At 43.8% G+C, this 13,222-nt stretch overlaps 1 protein-coding gene across 1 annotated transcript in view; it reads right to left on the reverse strand.

Annotated features, from left to right (window-relative positions):
• Positions 1 to 1,020: 1,020 nt before the first annotated feature.
• The window catches only part of LOC144684588 (eosinophil peroxidase-like), a 51,695-nt gene continuing 39,493 nt past the window's right edge, over positions 1,021 to 13,222 (reverse strand). The window contains exons 8-13 of the mRNA XM_078548556.1: positions 10,800 to 11,058; positions 7,923 to 8,093; positions 6,501 to 6,738; positions 5,342 to 5,547; positions 2,371 to 2,532; positions 1,021 to 1,411 (exon numbers count right to left, since the gene is read on the reverse strand). Coding sequence (XP_078404682.1) covers positions 1,398 to 1,411; positions 2,371 to 2,532; positions 5,342 to 5,547; positions 6,501 to 6,738; positions 7,923 to 8,093; positions 10,800 to 11,058 — 1,050 coding nt within the window. The 3' untranslated portion in view covers positions 1,021 to 1,397. The remainder of the gene's footprint in view (positions 1,412 to 2,370; positions 2,533 to 5,341; positions 5,548 to 6,500; positions 6,739 to 7,922; positions 8,094 to 10,799; positions 11,059 to 13,222) is intronic.

Genomic DNA, 13,222 nt, shown 5'->3' on the forward strand with positions numbered 1-13,222 from the left:
CTTAATAGGCTTTATAATTGTTGGCCGACACGCGCCGACCAAAATATCGCACATCATTTTATGCTCGGTCGGGTCAGGCGCGCGCCCACCCGCCAAGTTAAAAATTCTCCCCCTAGTTCCAGTAGCTTTGTTGTGATTGAAAGAGTAGTTTCTGTGCGGCAAGACATTAGTCTTTGAACTGGACTACTTTCAATGCCTTCAGTCAGTGTGTTTCGCCACACAAGGACTGCCTTGTATACTTATGTGCTAGATTTGCTTGATTTCTTGATGATTCTTTTGGTGATTTTCACTGCTGCCTCAGCCTTTCCATTTGACTGGGGATAGTTAAATTACATTGAAATTGACATAGGAATCAACCTACAAATTAAACAGGCCTAAATCTTAGAAACAGTACAGAAGGAATAATTGTACAGAACATGTGATGTAAAACCTTTGAAGTTATTTCAAGAAATACTGGGTGACATTTGAGAAGTATAACGTCTGCAAGGGCAACTGGCGTAGATTCAGAACATGTTCTGTACAATTCTCAAAAGGGAATGAGTGCAGATACCTCAGCAGGTTGTAGAGTTGGATGAGATGACAGAGATCTCTCTCTCTCTCCATGTGGCACCCTTGTTGTTCTAGGGTTGCTCAATGATGCCATGATATCACAATGAGGCAAGTGGAAGAGGCTGGCCCCAAGAACTACCTCAGTTGGAATTGAAGCCACCCCATCAGTGTTATTAAGCACTACACGCTAACCAACTGCGCCAACAGGCCCTTATTACAGAGATAGGGCGGGTCAAGGCCATGGAGGAACTTGAAAACAAGGATGAGAATGGTCAAGATGTTGTTTAACAGGAACCAATGTAAGCCAATGAGCACAGGGGTGATAGGTGAAAGGAACTAGGTACAAGTAAGGGCATGGACAGCAGAGTTTTGGATGAGCTCAAGTTTACAGACTAATTGCATTTATGCACTAGTAGTCTGACACAATAGAAATTCGGCATCTCAAACAATCAGCACTGAGGGAATGGCCACGGAGGCTTCTTTTATTGGTTAATTATGTAACAGGATTACAATGCATCTCAGAACAGTAAACAATTGTAATCAGCATGTTGGATGTAGAGGGATTTGTACATTCTCCACCCTTGGCATCCATGGGGACATCAATATATTCCAGTCCATAAACAAAAATCATTATTCAATTTCACCTCACTAAAAAGCCTCTGTATATCAGCAACATTTGGATGGAAGTTGCAACTCGTGCTCAACAGTTGGGCTGACGTGGTTCTAGGCCGATTGTGGAATCTTATCCTCAAAACTTGGGTAGTACTCAAAACAAATGGGAAAAGGGGTCCTGGACGGCCCTACATTTGCTTAGAAACATCTTCTTTTCAAATCCAAGCAATGAAAAATCATACTGCAGCATCTGCAGGATAAAACCAAAAGTTAGAACGAATCACTTGGTGGATAGAGGAGGAAGGAGTTGCTGCAGTCACTGTGGAAATGCATTCATGGTGATTCCCTCTGGTCCCATTTCTTGTGAAGTTATAAACATGATTCAAAAGAATGTGCTAGAAACACCAGCCAGAGAGAACTGCCATAAGGATATTTATCAAGACAGCCACCAGCAGAATTAGTCTTTGGACTGAAGAGAAAAGCAGAGACTCAATTTGAGGCGGCTACTTAACCCATGTCATGTATTCTGTGCACTCCTGTTACTTGGCGTGAGGCCCTATCATGGGGACGTACCAGTGTCAAGGCAAGACAAGGTCATGCTATTGACCTGGCCCACTGCATCCAGGCACAGCTCAGTCTTAATGGGCAGAGTACAGTTCTGGAGCACTCTGCTGGTCCAGCACTTGGCTAAGTTTGGGGTTGGGGAAGTCATGGGGAGGAGGCACAGAGGTGGCTGTGGAGAAAAAAACACTGGGTCATGGTGGTTCCATTGATATCATGAGCAAGATCAGAGAGTAGTTTACAGCACAGTGCAGTGGGTTCCTGCCTCTCTGTTTAGTCAATAGACCCACTGACCCAGGAGCGTTTCATGCTGACACTAGACACTAAACACCAGCACCCACCATCTTAAGAAGCAGGAAGACAAACCAATATTTAACAAATAAAATTGGAATACAAAAGGTTTGGGTTCACTCATTTCCCATTAGCTTGTTTTTATTGAACCTGCATCTTAGTGCAAACCCAGGGTGGGGAAGGTTCACTGATCAACGTTGATTTTGTAGGAAATTAGCCATGTGAAGGTCCCTGGCATATTTCTCGTATTAAGGAGATGGATTTCTAAACCTATTGAATAAACTTGTAATGCAATTTGTTATCAGGACAGATTAGCATTTTATTAGTGTTACAGAGTTACTGGTTTTTAGCTCTTACCTGTACAGGTAGGTGGTGTGATGTCCCACTGTCCGTTACTTAGACAGGTTATCGTATCCCCTCCCACCAGCTTGAATCCAGGCTCGCATGTGTACCTGACCGAGGATTTACAGATTGAGAAGTGGGCATGGTCGACAACAGGGGCAGAGGCACAGGGAGTCACTGTAAAGTGAACAAATGTAATAAATGGCCAGAGTTAGGATCAAAACAACAATGTCAAATTTCTGATCCAAAAGATATAAAGGTGCTGAAATTCTGAGGAGATTACTGTGGTCAGAGCAATGACAAGGGGCAAGTGCAACAGCTGCAGGATTTATGTAAAAAAAATAATGCCTCAAAAAGCTCAATAGGAAATGTGGAATCATGGATTTTTACAGCATGGAAGGAGGCCATTCAGCTCATCATGTTCGTGCCAGCTCTTTAAAAAGACGTGCAATTAGTCCCTATCATTTCCTCTTTCTCCATATATCTGCAATTTTCTCTCCTTCAAGTATTTGTCCAATACTCTTCTGAAAATTGCTTTTGCATGTTTATCACCATCCTTTCAACCAGTGCATTCCAGATTGTAATAACTCACCCTGTCAACACATTTCTCATCCCATTTCTGGCTCTAAATCTATAGCCTCTGGAAATGGATTTTTCTACCACTGGAAACAGCTCCTCCTCATTTACTCTGTTTGCTCATTTACTCATTTTGAACACCCCTACTAAACCTCTCTTCAATTATTCCTGCTGTAATGACAGCAATCTCAGCTTTTCTAGTCTTTCTGTAGAACTGAAGTCCTGCATCCCTTCTACCATTCTGGTAAATCTCTTCTGCATCCTCTCCAAGGCCTTGACTTCCTTTCTAAAGTATAGTGCCTAGAACTGGTCACAATACTCCAGTCAAGACCTAACATCTGAGCAGATCAGCTACAATTCTATCACTACAGTCCTCATCACTCCAATGTTTGCTGTTCTACATTGGCGACTGATAAAGAAACACCTCAATTTTAAAATGTTTTCCTTGTTTTCAAATCTCTACAGGTCTCCCCCACTTCCTGTCTTTGTAATCTCCTCCAACCCTACAACCCTCTGAGATATCTGTGCTCCTCCAATTCTGGCCATTGGTGGCCATGCCTATAGCTGTCAAGGCTCTGGAATCCCCCCCCCTTAAACCTTCCTTCATCTCTTTAAGACACTCCTTAAAACCTACCATAGTAAGGTGCTGGGCTTAGTTTGGTAGGTCTTATTAAGGTATTAGTAGTCTTAGGTAGTTGAACAGTAAGTAAGTATTTATTAATTGCTAGAAACTTATACATAGGTACAGGTCTAAGCTAGGAGCTGTTGCCATGCTTACTTCTACACAGGCTCTGTCCAACATTACACTGACCCCTAGGTGGGGGTCATGTGTTCTCTTACATCACTGTGTGGGCGGTACTGTACTCAGTCCCCTGTTCCCCCTTTACATGCCAGACCCTTATACTACACCTACCTCTTCAACCAATGTTTTGGTCATCTACCGTAATATCTCCGAATGCAGCTTGGCATTAAATTTTGCTCGATAATGCTCCTGTGAAGCACCTTGGGGCGGTTTACAATGTTAAAGGTGCTATATAAGCGAACACAAAGCTCGCAGGTTAAAGAGGACTAATATTTAACTTTTAAAAAAAGGGGGGGTGGATGGGAAAACTGCATTGTGCCGGAACACATGGGGATAGATTTTAACTGTCAGGCAGCTGACCAGCAGATGGTGCAACCTGGTAACCCCCATCCTGTCAGTAGCAGGCCTGCTCCATTTTGGGTGGGCCTCGTTAACATGCCAACAGTGAGCTGTTGCTCAAGTGCTCCCACTCACCATCTCTAGGGCTGCCCAGAGACCTATCCAGTTGTCAGAAAGTAGGTCCAGAGTTGGCAGAGCAATTATAGAGAGGAGTAATCCAAGGCAGCCACAGCACCTTAGGGACTTCAAAAGAGACTCTGTCTCCTCCAGGCATGATCAAAATTACTCTTAGCTATTTGATGCTTCTTCTACTCTGTTGCCTTGTAAAAATAGACAGATCTACACAGGATAAAAATGGAAAACTCTGGAAATACTCGGCACGTCAGGCAGCATTGGTGGGGAGAGAACATATAGGTCTGTGACCTGTCATCAGAACAGGGAAAGTTGGAAACATAATGGGATTTAAGCAAGTGAAATGGGGGAGAGTGGAAAATGAACAAAAAGGAAGGTTTGTAGGAGGGTTGAAGACATGAACATTAAATGACAAAAGAGTTGGTGGTGCAAGGCCAAAGGAAGTGGTAGTGGGACAGGTAAAGAAAAGAAAGGTGTGCCTAGAGGGGGTGTGAATGGTAGAACGATGAACAGCTGCTATCCAAAATTAAAAACATGAGCAAAACCAGCGTAACAACGAACTATCTGAAGGGAAAGGAAACAAAATGGGAGCAGAGATTACAGTCTGAAATTGTTGAACTCAGTGCTGAGTCTTGAAGGCTGGATAATGCCTAACCAAAAAAAACGAGGTGCCATTCTTTGAATTTGCATTGAGCTTCATTGGAACACTGCAGGAGAGGGAGGACAGACAGGTCAACGTAAGAGCAAAGGTGGAGAATTAAAATGACAGAAAACTGGAAGCTTGGGGCCCTGCTTACGAACTGAACAGAGGTATTTCAAAAACAGTCACACGAGAGGGACTGCACAATCAAACTTTCATGTCAAACATACACAATGCCCAATCGGAATCTCATATATGTCCAATTTGCATATTATCTTTGTAAACAACAGGCCTTCATTGCTTTATTCTATTTGATCATCAAACTAACAATCAACTTTTATCCTCACCAGATCTGCTGATTTTTCCACTTTTATACTATCCAAAGAAGGTTCTCTAACCCCTCTCTCACGCTTGAGCCATACACCAGCAGTTCAGCAACATTTAACTCAGACAGGATAGACCAGGAGAAACATGACTCTACTCCAGGGATACTGTACCTTCCACATTCTCTTTCCAGGCACTCAGGTCTATTTGTGGAATCTGTGTGCACCTGACATACCCTTCTGGATATGCTCTAAACCTAAACGCGTCTTGAGGGAGTTCTTCAATCCTGGTGTTATCGCAGATTACTCTGGACAGTGAGACTTGCTGCAGAGCCTGCTGTTGGCTGACAGTGAAAACTCTTTTGTTTTCCCACCAGAATCTAAAGCACAAAGGAAGATCACAATATCAGATTGGAATGTTAGGTTATTCTGGGACTCTGTGATGAGTAACCATGGTCAGACTGCTCCTAGTACTGTTCAATGGGAAGTTACAATTTTGTGGCAGGGAAATTCCTTGGAGATGCCCCCACTCTGCCATTGTTTCCTTGTCAGAAGTGCATAAGAAACCAGTTCACGTCATTTCTGCCACATGACTTACGATTATTCTAAATTGTTTCTTTCCCTAATGATATCCCATTGGGAAAATCAACCCACATGAACACTTAAGGCACACAGAGCAAAAAATCCCAGCCTCAGCAGATCTCAGTCAGGAAAATAGTTAAACCACTTAGCCTCAGCTAGCCTTCTTATACAGAGTTGAAAATGAGCCAGGATTTCTGCTCCTGATCACTGTCCAGTAGCCTGTGCTGGTATGTAACCATGTGCAGACTTCAGCTGAGGACAGGACTGGGCTCAGCTTGTTGGCTAAAGACAAATAACCCACAGTAACGAACCTTCAGGAGAGAAGTGGTCAATCTCTTGAAGAAATTATTTCCATTTCTCACAGCTGTAGGTTTCCTCCAAGAACATTGCTCTGCTCATACCTTTTGTGCCAATATAAGCTGCTGAGTGAATGGCAGCCGCTTTCTCACTCAAGGTCATTTACTCTTGTTAACAAACAGCTCAGGACCAGGCCAAAGAAGGAATTTGCAATGGTCAGGAGGTCAGCAAGTCCTCTTCCTGCATTTTATATTGAATTGAGCCAAGAATTGTCCAAAATCATCGCCTTCCGTGGGAGAGCTTTAATGTTGCTCAATGGGACTCAGGTTCAAGCTCTTAGATTCAGACCTAAGCCCCCTGACTGGGGACCATCCTTCCTCTGCATGAGTGAGTGAGATGCCTGAATTTTCTTTTAGCCTTTTTGATTTTCATGGATTTAACAGTTATCTTTTACCTGTCTCCATCTCGCAGGTTTTTGAACTGCTGTCCTGCCAAACAGGCAAACAGTGGGCCCAACTTTCCACCATTCACAGCTGGCTCAGACACTCCCGCAAGCCATGGCTCAATGTTATCAGCAGTTCCGTACAGCTCGAACAAGTTCCCTGCCAGGCTTGCATTTCTAAGGGCTGCTGTGAGCTGCCTCACGTTTTTGGGCTCAGAAAGACCACAGAACCTCCTCCAAGCATTGTAACCTGTGTTCAGAAAGAGAGAAGGGAAACAATACAATTTGCTCTTTGCTCTCTAGGTTTTCTCTTCCAATCCTGACTCTCATAACACAGCTCTCAGCAGCTCATCCCAGTGGTCATTTATGTGTGAGCTCAACCAGATGGGCATTTCGGCCATACAGGGCTGAATGCTGTCTATGCCCAATGACCAGGTAAGTATTTCCCAGCAGGACTACAGTCAGGGAAAGGGAATCCAGTTGATTCTCCCCTCTGTAACCCAAGGGCCAAATGTTGCTTCTCCACCACCCCATTAACTGAAGTCAAGTGATATAGCACAAACCAGGGGTAGGCTCTGGAACCTCCTTTGTTTGTATTACTGCACCATATGATGAAATATTCATTAATATGTTGTGGGTTTATTCAAGTTGCTTGATGATTGTGGTAAAATACCAAATATTGCTCACACAGAAGTTGCAGAATGCCAGAGCTCCAACAACCTGCAGCACCGAGAGTAAACTGCTGGGTTTGGGTGCATTGACTTCATCATTGGTTTCTTCAACTCATTCGTACCAACACAAGCAGCTTAGTGACTGCCAAGTGTTTCCTCACCCAAGGTCACAGCTATCAATTTTCTAATGGTTAATGATCAAGTAGAACTGACAGGGGTTTGCCAGCTGGTAATGCACATCCTAAGCCTAAGACAGGGCTTGTTGTGGGCATGGGGTCTCAGGAAAGAGCAACAGAATTTCACTAAAACAGGAGTCTTATTCTAAACTTGATGATAAAATTCATTACTTGGGAGTTATGAATGATTATGAAAACAACATACATTATGTCCCAGTGGTACACAAGCAGATTGTTTGTGCTGCGGAATGTTATCCGTTTACTTTAGGGAAACAGGTTCTGTTTTGGCTCTTAAGAATACACAGCTCACCATAACTGTAGCCTTCTGCAATGAACACAAAGGACACTGAATACAAGGTGTGTTGGGAGTGTGTCCGCGTTTGTGTCTGTTTATATTAGTGTGTGTATGAGTATGTCTATTTGAGTGACTATTATTGTGTGATTGTGTGTGTGCCTGTGAGTATCTGTATGTGTCTGTGAATCTGTATGTGTGTCTGAATATGATTGTGTGTGGTTTTATCTTTGTCTTGTCTGTATACGTATGAGAGTGTTTATGTGCTTAGGCATATGTGAGCGTTTCCCAATACCTGGGAGACCATGATCCCGGGATCGTTGCAAATTTAATGAGGCCAAGTCCAATGGTAGACGACTTGTCAACTCAAACAAATGTTGCCGCAGTTCATCCACTATCATTCGATTTTGGGTCTGCCGTTTGGCTGGATTAGCCAGTAGCCCCCGAAGAATTGGTTCAATTCCACCTGAAAGAATAAAACATGCTTCAATTAACATTATTCCTGTTTCTTCTCCTCTGTATTTTTCATACAGTTTGCTTTCTTACCTTCAGTTTCAATCAGTTGGGAAGCCCAGAAAGTAAAAAACAGCAATTGACACTATCTCTTGAAAAAGCACTTTTAGTGATAATACCTAGGACTGTCCCCTTTCAAAGCCACTTCCTAGTTACAACAAATAGTTCCAATGATTCCGTGTCAAATTGGCATCTATATCTCAAAGAATTACTTCAAGAGTTCGGAGTCCTGTCAGTGTAAAGTGGGTGATGCAGGTCAGCTGTCTTCTCCCAAGCCCAAAAATGAAGGCATTTGTGCATTATTCCTGCATGTCCATGTATGTAAGGTGCTAGTATGTGTATTGGGAAACGTTCACACATATTCTCAGTGCACAAACACTCTCAGGTACAAACAAGCACACTCTAACAAAAAAGCACTTTCATTCTCATATATGAGCACACAGATTCATATCACACACACACACACAGGGGTGAATTTTACAGCCCTCCTACCAATGTATTTGAAGTCAGGGGCACATAAAATAAAGCGGGTGGCCAGCCCGCCACCCACTCCCAACCTGTCTCCTAGATGAAAGGGAGTGGGTAGGGTGTCAGGAGCCTGGCCACCCTAGGGCCTATTGAGGTCCTTGAGTGGACAATTAACTGGCACTTAAGGGTTTCATTCTGTCCCCACTGCAATGTTTTGGTTGCAGTGTAAAGAGTTAACATCAGGAACACCTGATACTGATGAAACTACCTGATGCAATGTCACATGACCAAGAGAGAAGCAGAAATACATCTTGTAGAGTGATAAGGTGTATATATAGATCTGTAAATAAACAAGAATGTTTTTTTTGAATGAATAACGGTCTATGATAGCGTTCTTAGAGTAACAGAAACCCATCTAGCAGTTAGAACAGATCACAGTCAATCAGCCAAACCTCTGATGCAGCAACAGAGCTTAGGGTAAGCATAGAGTCAACACTGCCACTCGCAGAACCATTCCGAAGCACAGAAGCATTGCAACAAGCTCATCATTGGGACAAATGGAGGAAGAAAGTCTCCAGATGCAGAACAACTCCAGGTTTGCATCAGAAGGGCCAAAAGGATCAGCACTTTACACTATGCAGTAGGGCCATTAGAGTAACATGCAACCCTACAGAAAACCCCATCTAGACTCTGAACGCAAGACAAAACATGTGGGGGAAGGCGGAGGCAAGGTGGGTAGCTCGGCAGCTTTGACATCATGACTGTTGTCAGGCAAGGGGGGGGGGGGGGACGTACCTCCTTTGAGAGGGGCTGGGGTGGGGGGGGGGGTGGGGGGGAGTCCTCTGTACCCATCAGAGGCAACCCCAACCCCTCCAGAATGGCACACCTCATTTTGTCCCTTCCCCTCCACCTTTTTAAACTGACTCCCCACCCATCAGCTCCCACTCACTAGGATATCCCAGCCATGCCTATCCAAAATCCCCGGACTTACCTGAAGTCCAGGAGACATCTTCACTTGTGTGTGGGGACTGGTTATAGTCCCAGGAGTGGCCACTGCTGGGACTACAGAGCTGCCAGCAAATCAGATTGACCAGCAGCTCTCTAGGGCAGGACCTCCTGTCTCTGAAGGGTTGAAGTCCCACTTTGCACTAATCAAGGACACCCCCAGCACATTATTGCTGTGGGGTATAGATTTCACATTGGTGAGGTGCTGACTGACTTTTAGATGGGGGTGGGGTGGGTAATCCACCCCCCTCCCTAAAATACACCCCGCACACTCATAGGCACACACAAATGCACAATTCCACCTAACCTGGGAGTGTTGAATTGGACAATGCAGAAGGAATCCTATGAATCTGTGCAATATGTAACTAAAAATTTTTGATACTGTTGGATATTTGACTCATTTATATTGACACTCCATGCCCTACTGGCACAAAATCTCTCAGAACCAGACATAGCATTTTTTTAAAAGATGAGCAACATTCTGGAGTTGAAAGTTTATGAGGAATTATTCTGCAATCAATAAACTTGCTCAATATTATGAGGAAAATTTTAAATAACACTGAGGACCAAAATTGATTGTGAAGAAATGTTTGAGTAGTTATGAGCAAACAAAAAGGTGCTATCAGAACTGCATTTACACTGATGGATTGGGAGTGAATGAATGGCAATTCACATATGGGCATGAAGAACTATGGCCCTTAACATTGACATCAAACACTCCCAGCTTAGTCGCACCATTCAGAAGATTCAGGATAAAGCTTCCATTACACTGCCACCACTGATGCTTTACTCCTACCTCAACTGAATCAGAATTATGCCTAATGACCCCTTCAAATGAATTGTTGTAGACTCACACCACTAGGAATTGGAAAGGGGTCATTCAAACTCAATTTGCTTGGAGTTCTTGATAGTTGTCTGGACTGGACTTAGTGTCAGACTCACCGATGGCAGTACACCAACTTACTAATGTAACAAATAAAAAGCTTGCATTTGTATAGTGTTTATCACATTTCCCAGAAATATCTTCAAGTGCTCCAGAGAGATTGATATTCTTTGATGTGTAGCAACTGTTGATATATAGGTGTAATGTTTGAGCAGGATCCAAAGGCAGCTTGTTTTTACATTGTTGCCTCAAAAAGGCAGCGTATGGCTAACTTATGGTGATGTTGAGAGATTAATTACTTACCCTGATCCACAATTCTCCAGGGAGAGAAGAAGGAATTGTGCAGGAGAATGTTTGGGTAAAGTGGATGTTCTTGGTAGCTTTCGTTAAAACGATGGACGATTGGCTGAATGGTGACATGTCCGGACCGGAAACAGGCTGTGGCAAAAACATTGGCAATTCGGGGATCAATGGATTCATTGTAACCTCTGTAGGGAGGAAGATATTTCTGCATTGCTTCTGAACCAATGAGTCGAGGAACATAGTCTCTGTAGGTTATTATCTGTCAGAAAGGAGCCATGGAGAGGAATGGATGAGTGTATTGTCTTCCAAGGGTAAAGAAGTCCAGAGAAGGCTGGGTTTTAGACTATAGCAAAGTGTAGCCTTTCACTCAATGGCTGATTGAGAATTTTGTGCAGAGTGCATTAAAGTTTTCTTCACTTGATGGAAACTGTTTTGGAGCTCAAGGGTCCAATAAACAATTGATATTCCAATTAATTACTTCAGAAAGGATCAAGAATGTCAATAATGGCAAAAGGCCAAATGGTAAGTTATTTACCAGGGAAAAAGAAATGTTGAAAATCAATGGAGAGGTTAGGATTCTGGAAGGCTTTAAAATATTTGATTCTGCTTCATTAAATTTACTGCTGTCTTTTCCTTAAAGCCTAGTCAGCAATAGTTCAGTTGGTAGCACTCTCACCTCTGTCTCAGAAGGTTGTGGGTTCAAGCTCTACTACAGGGACTTGCGCACAAAAATCTAGGCTGTCTCCCTCCAGTACTGAGGGAGTGCTGCGCTGTTGGAGGTGCCATCTTTTGGGTGAGACCTTAAACCAAGGTCCCATCTGCTCCCTCAGCTGATGTAAAGGATTGTAAGGCACTATTTCGAAGGAGAGCACGGGAGTTATCCCCAGTTCCCTGGCCAATGTTTATTCCTCAATCAACATTACAAAAACAGAATATCTGGTCATTATCAGATTGCTACTTGTGGGAACTTGCCCTGTGCAATTTGGCTGCCTCTTTTCCTGCATTACAACAGTGACTACACTTTAAAAGTACTTCATTGGCTGTAAGGTGCTTTGAGACGTCCTGAGGTTGTAAATGACACTATGTCAATGTGAATTTTTTTTAAGAACCTAACAAAGCTGGAACTTTTTAGCCCAAATTTTCATTACGACGAGAGTCTCTCCATCATGGCGAAAATCCTGGGAATGGCTAAAATTCGCCCCCGAATCTGGCATCTCCCATTTTCACAGGGGCAGGAGTGGAGTTGGGCTGAGGTTCACACATGTGCAATTCACAGGGGCAGCTGGCCATTAAAATCACCAGCTGCCTCCCCTGAAGGGGATTTTGGTGGGCCAGGAGAGTGAAATTTGGAGTGTGCAGATTAGACCAGATAAGAGTAGGTCTGAACTTGGTGGATTCATTTGGATAGTCAGGGTACCTCTTTGGAGATATAAGGTACCCCCTTGGATAGGGTCCTGGGACCCCTTTTGGAGATGTGAGGCATCCTTTGCGATTGTTAAAAGTGAACATGTTTATGCACATTTTACACACAAACTCATTGGAACTGGCAAGCTGTCAAAGAGATGACTAAGAACTGTCCAGTTGTCAAGGTTGTTAAGGAAGTGTCCAAGGATACTAGGTGAGTTAGCATGGAGAGGGTAAGGGCAAAGGGTGATGGGCAGGGGCATGGGTTGGTATGACTTGGCATAGGGAGTATGGGGGCTCTAGGGGTTGGGTGGGGGGCATGGGTTGACATAGGTTGGCATAGATGGAGCATAAGGAGTTTGTGGGGGGGGGTAATAGGGGTAAGGGGGGGGGTGAGGGCCAGAAAGTAGGTTTTTGTTTATTTCTTTTCTTTTATATATTTAAACACAGTGCTGCAGTACAGAGGCAGGCCTTGCGCACCCGGCAGCCTCCTTACTCATTCCAAGGTCACCCGCCCCAAATCCTATTTCAGCTCACTCCCCCTCCCACACCCCACTCCCCACCCCCAAAACAACCAAAAGTCTGACCTGCAGGCAGACATTTCTAAAGGTTGTGTTCATCGAGCCGGGGAAATACCCCAGCTCTGGGAACTTTGTGTACAGACACAATTACTGCTGAATATAATAGTGGCACTAATGATGGAAAATTGATTATAACAGCACCTAGCAGCACTGTGGGTGGACCAATAGCACATGGGTTGCAGCGGGTCAAGAAGGCAGCTCACCACCACCTTCTCAAGGGCAACTAGGGATGGGCAATAACTGCTGGCCCAGCCAGCAAAGCCCGCATCCCGTGAATGAATAAGAATAAAATGATTTCACCACATCATTACCATCTCATTAAACTATTCCTGTCCATTTTAGGGCAGTTCTACCACTCTTTGCCAAAAATGATGGCAGAGCAATGCTTAGGTGCTAAAGTGGGTCAGGACACAGAGCAAAAAAAAAATCAAGGGGTAT

The sequence above is a fragment of the Cetorhinus maximus genome, chromosome 9 (genome assembly GCF_964194155.1).
Source record: "Cetorhinus maximus chromosome 9, sCetMax3.hap1.1, whole genome shotgun sequence".
NCBI lineage: Eukaryota > Metazoa > Chordata > Chondrichthyes > Lamniformes > Cetorhinidae > Cetorhinus > Cetorhinus maximus.